This window comes from Drosophila nasuta, chromosome 2R (assembly GCF_023558535.2).
Source record: "Drosophila nasuta strain 15112-1781.00 chromosome 2R, ASM2355853v1, whole genome shotgun sequence".
Taxonomy (NCBI): domain Eukaryota; kingdom Metazoa; phylum Arthropoda; class Insecta; order Diptera; family Drosophilidae; genus Drosophila; species Drosophila nasuta.
Window position 1 is genome coordinate 18,490,560 of NC_083456.1, and position 22,732 is coordinate 18,513,291.

General features: G+C 41.0%; 3 protein-coding genes across 3 annotated transcripts; 2 read left to right on the forward strand and 1 right to left on the reverse strand.

Annotated features, from left to right (window-relative positions):
- Positions 1 to 1,014: 1,014 nt before the first annotated feature.
- Positions 1,015 to 2,362, reverse strand: LOC132784593 (histone RNA hairpin-binding protein). Its single transcript, XM_060790297.1, has 3 exons — positions 2,236 to 2,362; positions 1,890 to 2,169; positions 1,015 to 1,833 (listed from the first exon to the last, which is right to left on the reverse strand). Exons 2-3 carry the CDS (start codon positions 2,043 to 2,045, stop codon positions 1,237 to 1,239), a joined length of 753 nt encoding a protein of 250 aa, XP_060646280.1. The 5' UTR covers positions 2,046 to 2,169; positions 2,236 to 2,362; the 3' UTR covers positions 1,015 to 1,236.
- Positions 2,363 to 2,490: 128 nt separating this feature from the next.
- Positions 2,491 to 6,266, forward strand: LOC132784589 (26S proteasome non-ATPase regulatory subunit 1). Its single transcript, XM_060790292.1, has 4 exons — positions 2,491 to 2,611; positions 2,698 to 3,700; positions 3,843 to 5,150; positions 5,215 to 6,266. Exons 2-4 carry the CDS (start codon positions 2,746 to 2,748, stop codon positions 6,069 to 6,071), a joined length of 3,120 nt encoding a protein of 1,039 aa, XP_060646275.1. The 5' UTR covers positions 2,491 to 2,611; positions 2,698 to 2,745; the 3' UTR covers positions 6,072 to 6,266.
- A 724-nt stretch (positions 6,267 to 6,990) lies between these two features.
- Positions 6,991 to 22,322, forward strand: LOC132784587 (probable multidrug resistance-associated protein lethal(2)03659). Its single transcript, XM_060790290.1, is given in 9 exon segments — positions 6,991 to 7,558; positions 17,186 to 17,416; positions 17,489 to 19,052; positions 19,054 to 19,401; positions 19,403 to 19,491; positions 19,554 to 19,944; positions 20,004 to 20,154; positions 20,215 to 21,163; positions 21,234 to 22,322. Coding segments are annotated over 9 exon segments (4,128 nt in total). The 5' UTR covers positions 6,991 to 7,478; the 3' UTR covers positions 21,559 to 22,322.
- The last annotated feature ends 410 nt before the right edge of the window (positions 22,323 to 22,732 follow it).

Sequence of the window (22,732 nt, forward strand, 5' to 3'; positions counted from 1 at the left end):
GTGCAGCAGAAGTTTGAAATTGCGAAAATTTATTTTGGCATACTTTTAGGATGTGTAATTTTTAGGATTACACAGCTAATATTTTGTAGCATACTTTTATGGCGTCTCCTCAAATTTTGTATTTATGCTTAAAATGTATTGTTTGCATATATTGCGCATTGCAAATTTAATAATATATTATGAACTTTAAAAAATATAGAAAAACTATATGGACTATTTGAATGACCTTTAGTTGATAGATCATTTCAAAATGCATCTTTTATATAACATATAGCCTGCAAATATACGTACATATCTCAGTACTACAAGAAACACGTGAAAATTGCACATTCCAGGATATCGTGTGAAACTTAAGGATAACAGGAGAACTATAAGGACTATCCGAATGTCCTAAAGCCTTTTAATCGCTGAAGTCAATACTTTCTAGGGTCAGAGATGCCTCCTTCTGCCTACATTTGATAAAGGCACAAAGTTATTATACCCTTCTACCCAATGGGCAGCGGGTATAAAAAAAATCTCTGACATTGTTCACAGCGTGTACACGTGAGCACCAGTTGAGCGTCGTCCAGTTTGAGACCATCGGCTGTTTTTCCACTCAAGAAACGACGCTCGCTGTGCCGCCATGTGTGAGAATTTTTATATTTACGTCACGCTAATGTGCGGAAAAGCCAATTCAAACAAGCGCGCACTGCATGGAATTGGTTCACAATAGACACATATGTTAACAGAACAGCTACTTTGTTTTCAAATTGTGGGTCACAACCCTGTTGCCAATTTGCTGCAGCATTGAAGTGTTCTGCAGTTTTTCTTGCTACTCCACTAGATCTAAAGACCGTCTTGGTGGTAATACACTTAGTTCGAGCGATAATTGCACATTTTATATTCCAGCTAAATAAACACAAAAAACTATTTTTAAAGATATGTTCCATGCCATTCGCTGTGTTAAGAATACTTTCCTCGATGCCGATTAAAATAAGTACAACTATAGAGAAATTAAAGAACTAAACGCACAAATGAAAACGACGCCATTTTATTGAATTTTACATAGTTTTATGTTAATATAACAAACATAACTTGCCTGCGAGCAGTAATCAACGCTACTTAATGTATTTTGGTAATGATGTTAATAGAAAAATGAGTTTGTTTTTTTTGTTTAATTACTTTTAACTTTGCCTGGTTTTGTACTTTCAATGCTAGGCTTCCCTCCCCGATTCCCCAAATGCAACATAATGTTTTCTAGTCTGAATCCGAGTCTTCACCTGATTGCGCAGCTGTTCCGGCTGTCGGGGGATCATAGAAATGTAGCTGCTTGCGCCAAATTTTGACCAAGCCGTCGAAGGCACGTCGGCTGTACTTTCCAAACTTGTTTGGTGTTTTAGGATGTTCGCGAGCGCGCTCGTTTCTGGGCACCACTTCCAGGTATCTCTCATAAGCAGCCGTATTCTTGCCATAGTCAATTTGCTTCTGGCGACGCGATAATACCGCAGGATCTGCCTCGGTGTACGAGGATGAGGATGAGGTCGACGATGTATAACTGTTGTGGCGCACACGCTTCTCCTCTTTGTGACCCTTGAAGGACGCTTGTTGTTTGGGACGCACGTTTACTTCACCATTAACCGAGGATTCGCTGCTGTTGGGACTAGTGGAACGACTATTCTCAGTACTTTGTGTTGGCGGTGTGCCGGAATGACGTCGCTTGAATGGCGTCTTTAGTTTCTCTTCCTTCACCAGACGCTCAAATTTTTCTTCATTGCTGCCGTCTAGAAATTCAAATGTCATTTCTCGCTTTACCTGAGCAGCTGACCCGGCACTGCTATTGAATGACGATGATGCCTGGAATACACACTTTTCCAGTTATTTATTCAAATGCCATTAGTGAACAAAATTACCTCGTCGCTTTGACCAGATTCTGCGCGAACTTCTTGGGCCCAACTGTTCATCGGTTTTGCCTCAATTGAAATCGAGGATGCCGAGGAGTTTAGGCTGCCTGCGCCTTTATGCGGTGTCGCAACATCCATTGGTATAAGTTGATCTTCACACATCATATTTATTATTGTTTATTTTCTACGTTTATTACGTTTACTAACAGAGAGCTAAACAATTTTGTGTTGTGGTCGCGCTACTTCTTCGCGCGTTTTTGTTGCTGCGATGCTAGCAAAGTGACCACATCTGTAATGTCAACACATAATATTATCATTGAGAAAATATACTAAATATACCGTAATTTCTATTTACGTTACTACTTCAGTGCAGAGATAAATTATTCGATCAATCCTTTGATTTATTCCAATGAAAACTGATACAAGTCAAAAGAATATTTCTTCAACAAATTTTAAAATAAATAAATTTGACAAACATACTGTTATCTAGTCCGGACCAAAATAAAATAACAGATAACATTTGCAGAATTATCGATTGAAGGTTGTTTTTAATTTTCGGCGTTGCCACTTATCAAAATAAGTCATTTAGCAACACTATGCTTCAATGACTGGCTTCAACACAGACTGGCACATACAGACTGCGTTGTGCAGCACTATAACAATTGGTGATTTAGCGTTTTTTTCGGCATAAAAGAAAATCTGTGAACTATATTGAAAGGTGTAACTGTTGGGTTAGTACTTCAAAATATAGCTTCTCTATATAATAACCAGATAGTTTTGGTGTTCAAATTATTCATGTTACACGTTCTTTTCGTAGAACATAAATCATTGTCGGAAAAGTCAACAGAGAAAAAAAGCAACAAAAATGAGTCTCACGTCCGCCGCAGGGATAATATCCCTACTTGATGAGCCGATGCCTGATCTTAAGGTGTTTGCCTTGAAGAAGCTGGACAACATTGTGGACGAGTTCTGGCCGGAGATCTCAGAGTCCATTGAGAAAATCGAAATGCTGCATGAAGATCGCGCATTTCCCGAGAACAAATTAGCTGGCATGGTGGCCTCCAAAGTTTTCTATCATCTGGGCTCCTTTGAGGATGCGCTCACATATGCTCTGGGTGCTGGTGATCTATTTGATGTGAATGCCCGCAATGAATACACCGAAACCATCATTGCCAAGTGCATTGATTTCTATATTGCGCAGCGCGTAGAATTTATTGAAAATCCCAAAGAGGCGAAACCCGTTGACGAACGCCTCGAGGGCATTGTGAATCGCATGATTCAACGCTGTCTCGATGACAATCAGTTCCGCCAGGCACTGGGTATTGCGCTAGAGACGCGTCGCATGGATATCTTCGAAGTGTCCATTATGAAGTCGGACGATGTGCGGGGCATGCTGGCCTATGCCTATAATGTGACAATGTCGCTACTACAAAATCGTGGCTTCCGCAATCAGGTGCTGCGCTGCCTGGTTGGACTCTATCGGGATCTGGGAGTGCCTGACTATGTAAACATGTGTCAATGTTTGATCTTTCTCGAGGATCCGCTTGCCGTTGCAGAAATGCTGGACAAACTCACCCGCTCTTCGGTGGAAGCCAATAATTTGATGGCTTATCAAATCGCATTCGATTTGTATGAATCTGCCACGCAAGAGTTTCTTGGCAATGTGTTGCAGGCTCTTAAGGATACAGCACCAATTCCAACCGCCTTGCCCAGCACTTTCAAGCCTCAGGGCACCGCCGCTGGAGGCAGCGATGCAGCGGCCAAATCTGATGACGAAAAGTCAAAGTTGCTCAGCGAAGAGAGCATTGAGGATAAAGAAGGTAATAGTTGTTTATATATTATTACAGAAAATATATAATAAGTGCATTATTACTTTCGAATTTTATTTGTTCCTTAATTATGATATGATAATTTCTACACTTACATGAAAAATAATACTGATTTTCTATTTTTGTCTTACAGCCGATGCCAAGATCGAGCGCACTATTGATTCGTTGAATGACATGGAAAAGCTGCATCAGAAAAACATTGAAAAGCTGATTTCCATACTCTCCGGGGAGGTGTCAATCGATCTGCAGCTGCAGTTCCTCATACGCAGCAATCACGCCGATCTGCAGATTCTGCGAGGCACCAAGGAGGCAGTGCGTGTCTCTATCTGCCACACAGCCACCGTCATTGCCAATGCGTTCATGCACAGCGGCACCACCTCCGATCAGTTCCTGCGCGACAATCTCGATTGGCTGGCGCGTGCTACAAATTGGGCCAAGCTAACAGCCACCGCATCCTTGGGCGTTATACATCGCGGACATGAGAAGGACTCGCTGGCTCTTATGCAGAGCTATTTGCCCAAGGAGGCTGGTCCCAGCTCAGGCTACTCTGAGGGCGGTGCACTCTATGCTTTGGGTCTGATACATGCCAATCATGGCGCTAATATCATTGACTATTTGCTGCAACAGCTGAAGGATGCACAGAACGAGAATGTTCGTCATGGCGGCTGTCTGGGATTGGGCCTGGCTGGCATGGGCACGCATCGTCAGGACCTTTATGAGCAGCTTAAGTTCAATTTGTATCAAGATGACGCTGTCACTGGTGAGGCAGCTGGCATTGCCATGGGCATGGTTATGTTGGGCTCGAAAAATGCACAGGCCATCGAAGATATGGTTTCATATGCGCAAGAAACGCAGCATGAGAAGATCTTGCGTGGCCTGGCCGTGGGCATTTCATTGACCATGTTCTCGCGCTTGGAAGAGGCCGATCCTCTGGTGACCAGTCTTTCCACGGACAAGGATCCAGTGCTGCGCCGCTCCGGCATGTACACCCTGGCCATGGCCTACAATGGAACTGGCAGCAATAAGGCTATTCGCAAATTGTTGCACGTTGCCGTCTCCGATGTTAATGATGATGTGCGTCGCGCTGCCGTTACTGCCATTGGTTTCATTCTTTTCCGCACACCGGAGCAATGTCCATCGGTCGTCAGTTTGCTGGCCGAATCCTATAATCCTCATGTGAGGTACGGTGCCGCAATGGCGTTGGGCATTGCTTGCGCCGGCACTGGACTGCGTGAGGCAATTGCTCTGTTGGAGCCAATGGTCAAGTTTGATCCGGTGAATTTTGTGCGTCAGGGTGCGCTCATTGCATCCGCAATGATACTCATCCAGCACACAGATCAGAGCTGCCCCAAGAGCACCTTCTTCCGTCAGCTGTACGCTGAGGTCATTAGCAACAAGCACGAAGATGTGATGGCCAAATACGGTGCCATTCTGGCTCAAGGTGAGTGAGCAGTTTTCTGTTGCTAAACTTGCATTTTCTAATAGCTCACTTGTTTTTCTTGCAGGTATCATTGATGCTGGTGGTCGCAATGCAACGCTCTCGCTTCAGTCGCGCACTGGACACACCAATCTGCAAGCTGTCGTCGGCATGCTCGCCTTCACCCAATACTGGTATTGGTTCCCCCTGGCGCACACGCTCTCTCTGGCCTTTACGCCCACTTGTGTGATTGGTCTGAACTCGGATCTGAAGATGCCCAAGATGGAATATCGTTCGGCAGCGAAGCCATCATTATATGCCTATCCCGCACCGCTGGAGGAAAAGAAGAGCGAAGAACGCGAAAAGGTTGCCACAGCCGTTTTATCGATAGCAGCTAGACAAAAGAGACGCGAAAATGCCGACAGTAAAAAGGAAGATGAAAAGATGGATGTCGATGAGGACAGCAAAGAAGGAGCAGCTGCTGCTGCCAGCAAAAAGGATGATGAGAAATCTGAAACTGCTGTCAAGTCAGATGAGAAGCCCGCTGCCGATGAGGCCAAGCCCAAGAAAAAGGAGGAGAAAGAAAAGGATAAGAAGAAGGATGATGACAAGGACAAAGAAGCCAGCACCAGCGCAAATGCGGAAAAAGAAAAGGAGAAAGAGAAAGAAAAGGAGAAGAAGGATAAAAAGGAGCCGGAACCAAATTTCGAGCTTCTCCAGAATCCAGCACGTGTACTTCGCCAGCAGCTAAAGGTGCTCAGTGTCATCGATGGGCAGTCGTATGAGCCCATGAAGGATGTAACCATTGGTGGCATCATTGTATTCCAGCATACTGGCACAGCCGAGGAACAGGAACTGGTTGAACCGGTGGCGGCATTTGGACCCATGAATGATGATGAGAAGGAACCCGAGCCACCAGAGCCATTCGAATACATTGAGGATTAAATGGGCATGTTGTTTGTCATCATCTGAGTGGAACTTGTGTTCCCTGATTGTCATCAAATATATCTATCCATATATACAATGTATTTTTCACCCAAATTACTAAACAGAAATTACAAAAAACTAAACACGAGAGTTAATGCTAATTCATAATTATACATAATAAAAAATATTCATCACTCCTGATGTAAAATTCAAGATTTGTATTTATGTGTACTATTGTACTGTAGTGTTGGCGATTAATCTGTTTGACGCCAGACATGTGAGATGGAGCTTAAAGCTTTGCTGATCCATGGCCATAAATTTAACAGTATAAACATTTCACGGTTTGTGAAATTGTGGAATCTTATCAATTCCAAACATTCAGGAATGCCCGTTTCTTAACTAAGTTGCACGTTCTTTCATTTGTCTACAAACTATTTATTTTTTTTACAACAATGTCTGTCTATAAACAATTTCACAATGCTGGGCAATCGCAGCCCGCTCAGCGTTCAAATTGTCGTTTGGCATCACATCATTTGCTCCAAACATCAAAGAGAGCAAGAGTACAAATGCAATCCTCAAGCCGATGCTTATCTACCCTATCGTGCCGGTTAAACATTTTGTTTTCATTGACCTTTGATATTGGAAGGCAACAATAATACATAATTTCATTAATTTGATAATGCCAAGTAGTACACAATCTTAATTGATTAGTTTTTGATTTGATATTTGTTGATGGCTGCATGTCCGACAGAAAAAAACAATAAAACCGGAATAGTAGAGTAGCAAAACAGCTGTGCGAACCGGCTGCACTCTCACGGTTTCATTTTTTGGCGCTCTCTCATTGACGGCGCTGCTCTCGCGCTCTTCTTTGTTGAGTTTTGTTTTGCAAGTTTTCCTTTATTCTCGCTCTCATTGATTTTGTCATTGCCATTTCTGAAGTCAGAGCGGAGTGACGTCCACCGGCCCATGTAGATTACACATGGTAGTTTTTTTGTTTTGTCGTAATAAGTGTTTAAATCGAAATAATTACTAACTAATTTAAATTTTTGTGCGCGATTTCTCGTCGTTCCAAGTGAGCGAATAAAAAATACATTACTTACATACATACATCTACAAGAGAGCCTGCATTTGCATTGGCTTTGTTTTGTTGTTAGCAGACGACAGACAACAACAACAGCAATCGCAGCAACAAACGGTTAATTTGGTACGTCGTCGACATAGAAGCGGGTACGAGAAGATTGCCGTTGACCTCGACCGTAGCCAATCAATTTACAATAGAGCGTATTTTGTGTAATATTCTCGCTTGGAATTGTTCTTGTGACAGTGCAATAAAATAGACAATAGTAAAAAGGAGGACAAGCTCCATTTTTGCAATAGTGATAATTGTGCCTAAAAAAATAAATTTTATTAAAAAAATAATATATTATGAACCGCACCAGAAGAAAGATAGTGCGACCAAAGAATCCCTATGCAACTGCCAATGCCTTCTCACGCTGGAGTTTCTGGTAAGAATATTAATGAGATTCTTATTTGCTTACACAAACCCCAAGTCCCGTGTCCACCATATTAGTCATACGAAAAAGTCCCAAAAAAACACAAATAATTACTGTAAATTCCGCATGCTAAGTCAACTCGTTAGCACGTGTCGCGATGTATTAAAGTTATTCTCACAAATTTGTAGATATGTAATCTTTATGTACTATAACACATTAGTAATATTTATGAAGGTTATTCACCGTCTGTCTCCTCATTATTATTATTTTTATCGAATGAATTTCCCTGAATTTGGTTGTCAATGTATGGCACAAGATATCGGTACATATTAGATGTCACTGAAGCTATCAAGGTTACATTGTTATCTGCCACATATTGTATATGAATATATTGTAGTTTTTATATATAGTATTGTGACGAACACCACGAGGTTCTACTCGTCTAAGCCTACTCTGTCTAGCTAACTTGCCGGCTCAGTTCAGGGCTGGGGTGGGTCTTTGGCTTCGACTGGGTAGTAAGTCATCATAAATTAAAGTGTAGACAGAGTGTAATACTAGGGGAGAGGGACAGTACTCATCTCGCATTATCTCAAACGCTCGCACATTCAGTGCCCAATTAGAATTAAAAGTTTAACACATTATTGTTTTCTTCTCCATGATATACAGTAATTTAATAAACATACTTCATTTTGTTTATAAAAATTATCTCTAGTTAACAATAGTGCTTGATTTATTGAGCCTTTATTTATCGTTACGTTAGTTTGTTTTACTTAAACGGTTGTCTTCATGACTTAATAATACGAAAGATAGAGAACCAACACGGAACACACGGAATTGAGAACCTCACAATCACAACCCCAATCAACTATAATATAGACACGGCTATGCCGTACTTACGCACTTTCCATCGATGTTAGCAGGCCTGATAACTGATGAATCCGTCGTAGCATATATGCTTGTTGATGTTAGCTGTTAAAGATGATAAAGGGTTATGGTTATCAGGCTTTCAAATCCCTATGAACCCCATGTTGGCTGTACAAAAGTCGAAAAAATGAGTTAGTCGATTTTTGACAAGTACTAATACAAATTCAATTTAATTATTCAATTTAGCAAACCATGTTGGCACTCTTAGTGCATTTTGCGAACGAAAACAATCCAATGCAGATGGTGCCGGCGTGTTTTTTGTGGAGCCGTAGATCTCTCGCCGGAAGATCTACGCTCCTTTGAACGTCTCTAGTATCGCCTTCGCTGAGCCGCTATCGAATACCGTTTGATAATCTGCAGCGAAGATTCGCTGCCGCAAGATTATCGCCTTATTCCCACTCTAGCTGGCTGTTCGCAGCGAGGTTCGCTGCCTTCACCAATTCTCCCTTAGGCTTGCAGGTTAGGGTGAATATCCGCGTGCGCTTCACTAGTGGCACCTGTTCAACAGGTGGGGAAGGCGAGGACCGCAATGTGCAACACCTATTACACTCTATGGAGGGTCTAGCGTGTGCAATTGCCAGCGGTATGACCAATAAGCTGCATAAAATAACATTTTTACCGCAAGGTCTAATCAGATTGACACTACTTACCAATCAGTGGCAAAGAGAAAATTTAGCAATTCTAAATTCTCTAAAAGAGCCGGCCAATCCAAGTTGGGACAAAGAAAATCTCGAATGCCCAAAAGTGTTGGCATTCCTTTCTCGGTTGCAGTATTATTTTATATTTATTTTTGCAATTTTTCTTTGCAAACTTTTGGTCTGATGTATTAATGTTCTCAGTGAAAAAAGTGCATAAGTGAAGATGGCTGCCCTTAGTGAGTGCTCAAAGCATCTCTGTGTGGATCAATGCAATACTTACTCCCCGTTCGATAGACTCAACAGTTGAGCTATGCTAAGTGGAGTTGCCAACTTAATTAAGGCTTTGGCGCATCAGCTGATGCTTTGATTTGTGACAATCAGATGTTTATTTGCAACTTTGCAACTTTAATTTGCAACTTTAATTTAGACAACTACCTCACAACAGCAGATTTTAATCGAGAGTTCAATCGAAGACGTAAAATCTGAAAGAAGGTAGTTACTCTTTGAATTCCCACAAGTCTTTAGCATGAAATTGACCAATTTCCTTGCCCTCTAAATTTTCTAATAGGTATAAGGCCTGTCCAATTTTTCGCTTTACTCGTGCCTTAAGGCCGACTGGTGCAAGCTTAGCGTTGAAATTGTTTGCCATATTGCTCAGTGCCCAGTTACGCTTAATTACTGTCTGGCCAACTTCAAAGGTTCGTTGTTTAGTACGAAAGTTATACGATCTCTGATTCTTTTCATATGCCTTTTTCAGATATTTGTGAATATCAGCACGGATTTTAGAAAATTTGTCAGCACGATCGAATCGAGCAGTTCCTTCACTTAAGAGATTCAAATTTTTAAGTACTGTGTAGTCTTTACCATGCGTCATCATATGTTGTCCAAATACAACATAGTACGGTGACGCGCCTATCGATTGATGTATGTTATTGCGTAGAGCACAATTGATACTGCTAACATATATATCCCATTCTCGCTGGTCAGAACGAATAAATGATCTTAACGCCGCATTAATGGATCTATTGACTCTTTCAGCTGCATTACTTTGAGGGGAATATGCTCCAGTGAACATGTGTTTGATACCATACGAAGACAAAAATGCAGCGAATTCTCGGCTTTTAAACTGAGTGCCGTTGTCGCTGATTATGAACTCTGGTGTGCCAAAACAGTTAAATACAGTGTTGCGCAAGTGATCAATGATTATTAAAGTCGAAAATTTCTTAACTGGTATAAGAAATGTGAATTTTGAAAGATGATCTAGGATGATAAAAATTCCAATATTACCAAGTTTTGAGCGTGGAAACGGACCTATGAAATCTATGTAGAGTCTTTGAAATACTCGCTCACTAATTGTTTGAATACCCATTGGCGGCTTTAGATTTTGTGTCGGGTATTTTGAGGTTTGACATATTTTGCATTTGCTAATAAAGTCTCGCACTTCCACTACCATTCGTGGCCAATAAAAATGCCTACGAATGCGTTCTAGACACTTCGCTGTGCCGCAATGTGCTGACGTTGGGGTACAATGAGCTGAAACTATCACCGAATTTCTGAGAGATGTAGGGACGTACAGTTTCCAGCCATCGCCAATATCTTCGCTGACGTCGGAAGGCAATACTGCTCTGTAATATAAATATCCGTCTATGATTTTGAAATCCGGAAGATTGGATTTGCTCATCTTCTCTTTTAACTCGACATAATCACTTTCGAGAAATGCATCCGAGTTTAAATCTATCTCTGGTAGTATTTCGAGCTCAACAACATCTACATTTTCTTCGAATGCTCTGGAAAGAGTGTCAGCGACTACATTTTGACTGCCCTTTCGATGTTCGATCTGAAAATCCATTCCTTGTAGCTTTAACGCCCACCGAGCAAGTCTGCCATGAAGGTCTGTTTGATTCATCAACCATTTCAGACTTGCATGATCGGTTATAACTTTGAATGATTGGCCTTCTATATACATACGGAATCGCTTAATGGCTAATACAACTGCCAAGCATTCTAATTCCGTTGTAGAATAATTTCGTTGTGCTTTGTTCAACTTTTTCGACATATATGCAATGGGTAGTTCGTTGCCTTCTGCATCAAGTTGAGCTAATACGGCGCCGATGCCATATGTTGAAGCGTCACATTGCACTAAGAATGGCAACTCATAGTTGGGATGACGCAAAAACGGAGCAGCACATAGTCTATGTTTTATTGCTTCGAACGCATGTTGGGCCTCTTCATTCCATTCAAATTTCTTTCCTTTTAGCAGCTCTGTTAGTTCAAAGATGACCGTTGAGTACTGGGGAATAAAACGCTGGTACCAACCAGTCATGCCCAGGAATCGTCTCAGTTGGCGTCTGGACTGTGGCACCGGAAATTCGGAAACGGCTTGCACTTTCATTGGATTTACTCGAAGTGTGCCTTCTCCTACTACATGGCCTAAGTAATCTACTTCTCGTATTCCAAACTGACTTTTGGTAACATTTATTGTTAGTCCCGCTTTTCGTAATCTATTTGCCACTTCGGTCAGATGCAGTAAGTGGTCTTCAAAGTTAGAGGACATGACCAATAGATCATCTAGGTATACGAATACGTGTTCCTTCATGTCATAGGGAATTACTTGATCCATAAGACGACACATTGTATGAGGTGAGTTACACAAGCCAAATGGCATCCGAGTAAACTGATACAAGGGTCTATTTGGTACCGTAAAAGCAGTTTTTGGTCGCGCTTCTTTGTCTAGAGAAATTTGCCAAAAGGCATCTTTTAAATCGATTTTGGAAATGCACTTAACAGATGGCAATCGACTTAGAAGACCTTCTAAGCTAGGCATGGGATATGCGTCCTTCTTCGTCACTGCATTTAGCTTTCGAGAATCAAGACATAGACGATCTTTGCCAGGTTTAACAATCAAAACCACAGGCGAGGACCATGCAGAGTTCGAAGCTTCTTCTATTACTCCTAAACGTAACATGCGGTCAATCTCGGCACAAAGTCGCTTTTCTTTAGCTGGAGATATGGGATAGTATCTTTGTTTAATGGGAGTACTATCTCCTGTGTCTATAGAATGTTCAAGAAGTGTTGTTTTTCCTAAGCCGTCCCTTTCGCATGACGGAAAAAATCAACAACTGCTTGTAATCTGCGTTTTGCATTACTGTAAGAGACAATTTGGGTATCGTTTCATTTTCAATTTCAGATTCAGTTACTGCATTAACATAACTAACAGAAATTCCAAATTTATTCCAAAAGTCAATTCCGCAAATAACATCTTGCGTGATGGCGCTAACAATTAGGAACTCAAACGATTGCTTTGTCGAATTATATTCGATTGGAAGATTAATGGTACCAGCGACCTTTTGAGGTTGTCCATCAGCAGTTTTAACAAATCCTTTGGATTTAAGATAGTTAATATTATTTTCAAGAATGTACTTTGCTAAGTTTCCTCCGATCACGCTTTTATTTGCTCCGCTATCGAGCAAGGCCAAACAACGCTGATCGAGAATGTTGAGGTAAGTAAAGGGTCGTATATCGTTGTCTTTATTTACGATAGCTGATATCCTATAAGAATTTAGTACACGCTTTTTCGACCAAAATGTATGCATACGATGAGCAGCACGCGATTTTGGAGATGTGTGTATTTTTCTTAATCGCAAATGATAAGGTATAAAATGTCGATGAATTTGTAAGTCAGGTAAGTTATTCGATATAGCAGGTGGTTGAGAATACTCTAGAGAATTTGGTTCTATTTTTAATTGCGGATATCCGCTTTTGGTGGTAAGCGAATACCCTTCTGCGAGTTTTCCTGTTTGGTTTTACATTTTGTACAGTTTGGTTTATATGTGTCAAGTTTTCCACATCCATAACAAAATATGCGACGTGATTTCAGGCAATCCTGGTAACGATGACCAATTTCATCGCAATTCCAGCATTTGAAATTATCAGAATACTTCATAGCATTTACATCTGCTGATTCTGAGTTTTCATCTTCAGAGCCTAACTCCAGGTCTTTTTCTAAAGCAATCTCATGAATAACTCGGTTGGGGTTATTCGATCGATTTTGATGTTTAGGCAGTTGGGAGTAGAATTCTTCATGTTTGTGACATTCTCTACGAAGGATAGCTAAATTTGAAATTGGAACATGTAACAGTTCATGTCGAAGATCTGGTTTCAAATTCTGTTTAACATAAGAGACCAATTCGGTATCGGATAGACGAGAATTAAGCGTATCTGCTATGTTCAACATAGCATCCAAATATTCATCGAAAGGTTCATTAAACTTTTGTTTCCTGCGCCGTAAGCTATCTTTTATGTCTTCATCGGTTCTTTGATTTTGGTATCTTTCGCATAAACGAGAACAAAGATTATACCAATTCCTATGATGAGAGCTACGATGAAATCTCCAATAGAAGGTTAACGCTGGACCTGAGAATAGTAAGTGAGCAAACTGATACAACGTATCAAAGTTTCCGCTCAAACAACGAGAGGTCAAGCAATTTATTCGATATATAAAGTCGTCGATTGGTATATCAGTTGGTGTACCACTGAACTTAAGATGCCAATTAACAATGGTACTAGAAATTCGGTCAGGCCGATCGAGACTACCAGATATATTTCCTGATTGCCCCAATCCTTCGTTATTCTGATCTGGAATTTCGTTATCCCATTCCAATTGCGGTTCCTCGGAACGAACTATTGGCGGTTGGGCGGCAATATTTAAGTTTCTGAAGGCTAATTCAACCTGATCAGCGATAGTAGCGACTAGTTCAGCTCGAAAGTTATCGAGTGAAGAAGTGATAAGTCCTTGAACTCGTTGTTCAGACACAGCTGGAACGGGTGTGGTTGTACTTCCTGTTGATGCTCGGGGTAAGCGACTTTCTCGCGCAGCATTTTGATGCTGCCTGGAAGTAGGTACATTTTGTTCTAAGCTTGCCCTGTGTTGCCAAGAAGGAGATTGTGCGGCATTTCTCATGAGATTCTCTCTCTGATTAGCTCTTGTTTTTGGTCGATCTCGTGGTTTAGTACCAGCGGCTCCCGAGGCTTCGCGTGAAACTGGGGTGCTGCAACTGTATGAAGCATGCTTAACCCTTCAGATTGTTCTGAGCCAAAAATATCTCCTATCCTGCACGGCTTTTGCAAGTTGGACAAGTTTCGCTAGTATTGAGCCAATTGGATATACATTCGGAGTGAAAGTTATGACTACAAGGGGTTTTTACTAATTCAAATTCAGACGATTTTAAATCATTGCAAATTTTGCAAAGAATTAGTGAACTAGCTGATGCGAGGTTTTCGTCGCTGCGAGTAACCGGCATGATGAATTAAAATATGAATGTGAACTAGTACGGTATTCGATATTGACAAGGTAATTGACAAAAATAAGTTTACGATATGCGATAATATAGTGTTCAAGTTTTAAGTTTTTAAGTTTGGGACTTACCCTTCAATGCGATTTTAAGATAATGCGAAGTGAGTACTAAGAGGCTGAATCTACTTTAATTAGTAACGTATTTGATGAGTGTTTGTGATTGAAAGAGGAACAGATCGATATTAACCAATACTGAACAATTCTCGATTTCAATACCACAACACAATATTGTATACTGGGCCTAACAATGATTCGGTAGAGAATCGAAATTCATCAATTCTACAAAAATTTCCTTAATCACATTATTGGCCAGAAAATTGTATTTAGCAGGTTTAATTCATTGATAACACTATCAATTAATGAATCCGCTATGTATGTTCTTTTCGCCTGGTCTGCTTCCGACGTTCTCATCAGTAAACAGCCAATCCAGAAGGCAGAAAATTCATACATCTATGTTTTCAATAAAAAGAATGAATAGTTTGATGAGGAAATTATTGTTTTGGGGCACATTTTCCATAGGCCTCACGAGTTGGGCGCCATTTAATTATGTGACGAACACCACGAGGTTCTACTCGTCTAAGCCTACTCTGTCTAGCTAACTTGCCGGCTCAGTTCAGGGCTGGGGTGGGTCTTTGGCTTCGACTGGGTAGTAAGTCATCATAAATTAAAGTGTAGACAGAGTGTAATACTAGGGGAGAGGGACAGTACTCATCTCGCATTATCTCAGACGCTCGCACATTCAGTGCCCAATTAGAATTAAAAGTTTAACACATTATTGTTTTCTTCTCCATGATATACAGTAATTTAATAAACATACTTCATTTTGTTTATAAAAATTATCTCTAGTTAACAATAGTGCTTGATTTATTGAGCCTTTATTTATCGTTACGTTAGTTTGTTTTACTTAAACGGTTGTCTTCATGACTTAATAATACGAAAGATAGAGAACCAACACGGAACACACGGAATTGAGAACCTCACAATCACAACCCCAATCAACTATAATATAGACACGGCTATGCCGTACTTACGCACTTTCCATCGATGTTAGCAGGCCTGATAACTGATGAATCCGTCGTAGCATATATGCTTGTTGATGTTAGCTGTTAAAGATGATAAAGGGTTATGGTTATCAGGCTTTCAAATCCCTATGAACCCCATGTTGGCTGTACAAAAAGTCGAAAAAATGAGTTAGTCGATTTTTGACAAGTACTAATACAAATTCAATTTAATTATTCAATTTAGCAAACCATGTTGGCACTCTTAGTGCATTTTGCGAACGAAAACAATCCAATGCAGATGGTGCCGGCGTGTTTTTTGTGGAGCCGTAGATCTCTCGCCGGAAGATCTACGCTCCTTTGAACGTCTCTAGTATCGCCTTCGCTGAGCCGCTATCGAATACCGTTTGATAATCTGCAGCGAAGATTCGCTGCCGCAAGATTATCGCCTTATTCCCACTCTAGCTGGCTGTTCGCAGCGAGGTTCGCTGCCTTCACCAATTCTCCCTTAGGCTTGCAGGTTAGGGTGAATATCCGCGTGCGCTTCACTAGTGGCACCTGTTCAACAGGTGGGGGGGGAAGGCGAGGACCGCAATGTGCAACACCTATTACACTCTATGGAGGGTCTAGCGTGTGCAATTGCCAGCGGTATGACCAATAAGCTGCATAAAATAACATTTTTACCGCAAGGTCTAATCAGATTGACACTACTTACCAATCAGTGGCAAAGAGAAAATTTAGCAATTCTAAATTCTCTAAAAGAGCCGGCCAATCCAAGTTGGGACAAAGAAAATCTCGAATGCCCAAAAGTGTTGGCATTCCTTTCTCGGTTGCAGTATTATTTTATATTTATTTTTGCAATTTTTCTTTGCAAACTTTTGGTCTGATGTATTAATGTTCTCAGTGAAAAAAAAGTGCATAAGTGAAGATGGCTGCCCTTAGTGAGTGCTCAAAGCATCTCTGTGTGGATCAATGCAATACTTACTCCCCGTTCGATAGACTCAACAGTTGAGCTATGCTAAGTGGAGTTGCCAACTTAATTAAGGCTTTGGCGCATCAGCTGATGCTTTGATTTGTGACAATCAGATGTTTATTTGCAACTTTGCAACTTTAATTTGCAACTTTAATTTAGACAACTACCTCACAGTATATATGTATATAGCCTATGATTAACTAAAATACTATTTTTTCAAAACGTATTCATCAATCGTTATCTCGCAATACATATTTATAAAGCATGTGTTTTATCCCGGGACCGTAAATAATAAGTAGTTGTAATTTATTTCAATACAAAAAAAAATCGCAGCAACAAAATGTATAGTTATAATCCTTTTTGAACACTTCATGAATATCGTGTTATGACATTAAAATTGCTAGGTTCTAAGATTAAATAATTTATTATCCATTATTAATATATATAATTTTGATAAAAAAAAAATTACGGGGTCCATAGTCCATAATCATAACATTTGTTGTTAATACGTAATCTATTATTATTCGTTATTCAGATGGATTCTAAGAAGCATACACATAAAGTATATATACATATACAATATCATAAGTATATATCCTTGAACTTGATTTTGATTAGATATCAGAGATTCGCTTCTGTAGCAGCCTTATAAATTATTATGCCTCAAAAGAATCTTAATGACACACATCTAATTAGTGTCAGATGCTTATCATATCTGTATACATATTAAAAACTAATCTTTTATATTTACAGGTGGATGCGGGATCTGTTTAAGCGCGGTCTCCAGGGCCCATTTACAGATGACGAACTGTATCAGCATAGGAAGTGCCTTGACAGCGAGCGGGTGACGAAAACTTTTAGTGACTTGTGGGACGATGAACTAAAACGTAATAATCCCAGTATAATCCGTACGATATGGCGGGCGTATGGTGCCGTGTTCCTGCCTTTGGGCCTAATCTATGCATTTCTCGAGACTTGTTGCAAGTGAGTAATTATATTGTAGATTTCATCATACTTATGGCAAACATTCGTGCTAATCCATTTACTTTATTTTAGATCGCTAATGCCACTATTTTTGGGCGGCTTTGTTGGATATTTTGCCACAGATCAAACCACGGTAACCGTGGACGAAGCATACATCAATGCACTGGGCATTGTGATTTGCATGCTGATACCTGTGATAACATTTCATTCGTTCATCTTCTACATATTTCAATTGGGCACCAAATTGCGTCTGGCATTCTCGGGTCTCATCTACCGCAAGTGCCTGCAAGTATCCAAGAGCAGTTGCAACGATGGTCTTCGTGCTCGAGCTATAAATATATTATCAAATGATCTGGGTAGATTCGATGTTGCCCTCTGCTTTCTGCACGACACATGGAAAGGACCCATGGAATCGATACTAATTGGATATCTAATGTATCGCGAGATTGGACTTTCTGCTGTCATTGGTGTCTCGTTTATGCTTAGCTTTATACCGCTCCAGGCGTGGGCGGCCAAGAAGGCAGCTTATTATCGGCAGAAGACAGCCGAACGCACCGATATGCGTGTAAAACTGATGAACGAGATCATTCAAGGCATTCAAGTGATTAAGATGTATGCGTGGGAAAAGTCATTCGCTCGCGTCGTAGCCGAAGTGCGTCTCAAGGAGGTGAAGGCGATACGTGGCACAAATTACATTCATGCAGCATTAAGCTGTACCTCAATGATTTCACCATTGTCCGTGTTCCTTGCGCTGTGCTCCTATGTCTATTTGGGGGATGCGTTGACAGCAAAGAAGGTCTACACGGTCTCATCGTACTTCAACATGTTGAATGATTCCATGGTACATTTCTGGCCACTCTCCATTACATTCATTGCCGAGGCTTTGGTTTCGGCAAAACGTTGCAAGGAATTTTTGTTGGATGGCACCAGAGCGGAGTGTCCCAGTAATATGGAGAACGACACAATGCAGTCGAAGAACAAGCGCAAACTAACTGAGGATGATAAGAAGAAAAATGTCGAACTAAATGGTTCGCTTTTAACAAATGGTCAGTCACAGACAACTCAAACACCGCACAATCGTCTGCGGGACTTTAGCCCAGAGACATCCAAAAAGAGTGTGATATTGAAAAACGTATCTGCCTCATGGGATATCAGTGATGGCCATAAGACGTGCGCCATTGAGAACTTCAGTACGGAAATTCAAGATCAGTCACTGACGGCTGTAGTGGGTGGAGTTGGAGCAGGCAAGTCCAGTTTTCTCAATGTGCTTCTCGGTGAGGTGGGCATTGATCAGGGCGAGGCGTTTGTGCACGGGAAGATCTCTTATGCCGCCCAGGAGCCTTGGGTATTTGAGGGCACCATCCGCGATAATATTGTGTTTGTGGAGGACTATAATGAACGACGTTACAAGAAGGTTATCAAAGTCTGTGCGCTGGAGCGGGATATGGAGCTGCTGCCCAGAGGAGACTTAACTGTCATTGGAGAGCGTGGTGTTAGTCTTAGCGGTGGCCAACGAGCTCGCGTCAATCTAGCGCGTGCTGTATATCGCAAAGCCGACATCTATTTGCTGGACGATCCACTCTCGGCCGTCGATACTCACGTGGGCAAGCACATTTTTGAGAAGTGCATACGAGACTTTTTTGTCTAACAAGATACGCGTCTTAGTCACCCATCAAGTGCAATATCTCTTCGATGTGGAGCATTTGATCTTAATGTCCGGGGGCAAGATTACAGCCCAAGGCAGTTACCAGCAATTGCAACGGTCACGACAGTTTCAATTTCTGGAGCAAACCCACGACGAGAGTGGAATCGATACTCATAGCATTGCCAGCCACATGTCTCGCAGTGATTCTGAGAAAAGTATGGAGCATCATCAACACAATCAGTTGCTCAGACCCGATGAGACGGTTGAGGAAACGAATCAAGAACAACAAGCCGTGGGTTCGGTCAAATTTAGTGTCTACGCTTCGTATTTCAAAGCGTTGGGAGAGCTCATTTCTCCTGTTCGTCATTTTGGTGCTGTTCATTTGTGCCAGAGTTATGCTCACAGGCGTGGATTACTTCTTATCGCGATGGTAAGTGTATGAGAGTGCTGTATCTCAATCTTTATTAATACGCCATTAAAAAATATTTGCAGGGTTATTTGGGAAGAAAACATTGCACTCAATCGCACAACGAATCTCTCAACCAATGCAACGTTTGATGAGTCGACTACTCCTGCGCCTGTAAACGATACCATTCTAATGTCTGAGGCCAGAACTGAAGATAGCATTCGTCAGGAACTCGTCTTATTCTATGCCATCATGCTGAGCGCCACATTCATCGTATACTTAATGCGCACATTTGGCTACTTTAGGATGGGATTGCGTATCTCACTGCGCTTGCACGATCGCCTCTTCCGTGGTATCACACGAGCAACCATGTACTTTTTCAACACGAACTCTTCGGGTCGCATCTTGAATCGGTTTTCGAAGGACATTCGCACAATAGACACTGATTTAGCTCATACGCTATTAGATTGCATTTCGGTAAGTTTGTTAAACTGTTTATAAATATTGCAAATAATTAAAATTCGTTTATTTTTCAGTTTGCCATCGATGTGTCTGGTGTGCTTATCATTGTCGCCATTGCCAATTATTGGCTGCTAGTTCCTGCTGCTGTCATTGTGGTGATTCTGGCCTGTATACGTTATCTCTATGTGAACTCAAGTCGCAGCATTAAGCGATTGGAGGGCATATGTAAGTCTATGCTAATTTCATTTTAGAATTCTCAATTAATATATATATTTATATTTACAGCTCGCAGTCCAATCTACTCTTTGACGAATCAAACGTTCCAGGGTTTAACTACTGTAAGAGCACTGCAAGCTCAGGGTGTGATGGAGAGTGAATTTCACGACTATCAGAATGCAAACACCTCGGCGTGGTTCCTCTTCCTTTCGTGTACGCGCGCCTTTGCCTTGTGGTCGGATTTATTGTGCATTGGCTACATGACCGCAGTGACATTCAGTTTTTTGGTACTGCCAAACGAATTCACCAGTGGCGACGTCGGCTTGGCCATTTTACACAGCACCACGATGACAGGCATGTGCCAATGGGGTATGCGTCAGACTGCTGAGCTTGAAAATGAAATGACTAGCGTCGAGCGTGTGCTGGAGTACACAGAAGTGCAACCGGAGCCGCCACTAGAGACCGAAGAGAAATTTAAACCGAAAACCGAATGGCCAAGCAAAGGACGCATTGAGTTCATTAACTTCAAGTTGCGATACTCGCCCAAAGATGAACCTGTGCTACGGGATCTTAACTTCACAATTGAGTCGCGCGAGAAGATTGGTATTGTTGGTCGTACGGGCGCTGGCAAATCTTCCATCATACAGTCCATATTCCGGTTGGCGTGCAACGAGGGCATGATACGCATTGATGACGTAGACATTGAGCATATGGGACTTCACGATTTGCGCAGTCGAATCTCAATCATACCACAGGATCCAGTGCTGTTCTCAGGTACGTTACGCTATAATCTGGATCCGATGGATGAGCGAACCGACGAGGAGATGTGGAAAGCTCTGGGCGATGTGGAACTGCGTTCGTATGTATCGACGTTAATTGGTGGCCTTAATTGCGTCATGTATGATGGTGGATCCAACTTCAGCGTAGGCCAGCGTCAGCTGGTTTGCCTGGCCCGCGCCATTCTACGTAATAATCGTGTACTGATACTGGACGAGGCCACAGCCAACGTGGATCCAGAGTAAGTTTATTAACCGCTGATTACGTCTGGAAGTAAGCACGTCATCATATTAATCTTGTACTTTTTATAGAACTGACAAGCTCATTCAACAAACGATTCGATCGAAGTTCGCCCATTGTACTGTACTTACAATTGCGCATCGACTTCATAGCGTCATGGATTCGGATCGTGTGCTTGTCATGGATGCAGGAGAAGCTCGCGAACTTGGCCATGCTTACGAGCTGTTACAACGACCTGACGGATATCTACGACACTTAGTCGATAATACGGGGACAACAACCGCATTTTCACTACAACAAATGGCCGAAGAGAGTTACAGCAAACGTTTGCTCGATAAGGATGCGACTCCCCAGGAGCACAATGTTATACCGGCACTTCACGAGAAATCAGAATAGCACACAAACATTTACTTACACGCACAAACTTGATTAGGAGTTAGTGGGAGGGAACTGAAAGTATTATGAACATGGGCATCGAAAACAAATTACTTTAAAATGTGTTTCTTAGTTGTAATCGTATAAGTTCTTTCTATTTCATATGAATATGTACATATGCTAGCGTGATTCAATGTTAACCTGATACTTAACTTCGATGGCGAATTTATCAACATTATATAGCTTAGTGTCTACGAAACTCGTAAACAATTCAAGCCCAACATGGATGCAAACTTAATTAAATCACGCCCAAAAATAAATCACACATAAACTTGCTTGAGATTCACATTCAGATGAAACTGAAAGTATTATAAGCACAATTTGTACTTAACTTTATCATGTGTTTTGTAGTTGTAATTGTATTAGTTCAATTCTGTATAAGTCTGTATATACACATATACGTAATCAGATATACTTACATATAAGCGTGATTCATTGTTAACTCGTTACTTAACTTTAAAGGTAAATTTATGAATGTAACTCTCTCGCTAGGATACTTTAATGCCTCCGCTCTGTCTTCATATTTCATAAGTAGAAACACAAAAGCAATTTGCACAAATCGAAGGAAATCAAATTACGCCAAGTGCTATTTTTATAAACAGTCTACTACTACTCTGTATACTACAGAAACTACTACATACAACAATATGTAGAGTTCTAACATTGTACTTATGTATTTAAGTACAAAATCTCAATAAAGTGCCTGGGAATGATTATACCAAACATATCCGTTTATGGAATTTATTTTTCATAATATTCACATCCGTTTATAGAATTCACAATTCATTATTACACAAAGCAATAGACAAATTTCAATAGATTGTTGATACGCATCTAAGACAAGAGATAAACGATGGTAAAACACACAATGTGGAGTGCGACGACTTCTAATTAAAAATGTCAATTGCCGAACAGTCCAATAGCCAAAGTTGAATACGTTGATTAAACAAAAAAAATGTAATTTAGCAAAGATAGATGTACCACGAGATACCCTATTGTACTCAGTTAATGAGCACTATTCTATTTCTATTTTAAAACACACATATCAGCATAAATATTTTTGGAATCCAATTGCCGAGTTTCACATTCGGCAGCTATCTATCTAAAATAAACCTCATTTGTATGGTGAAATCCA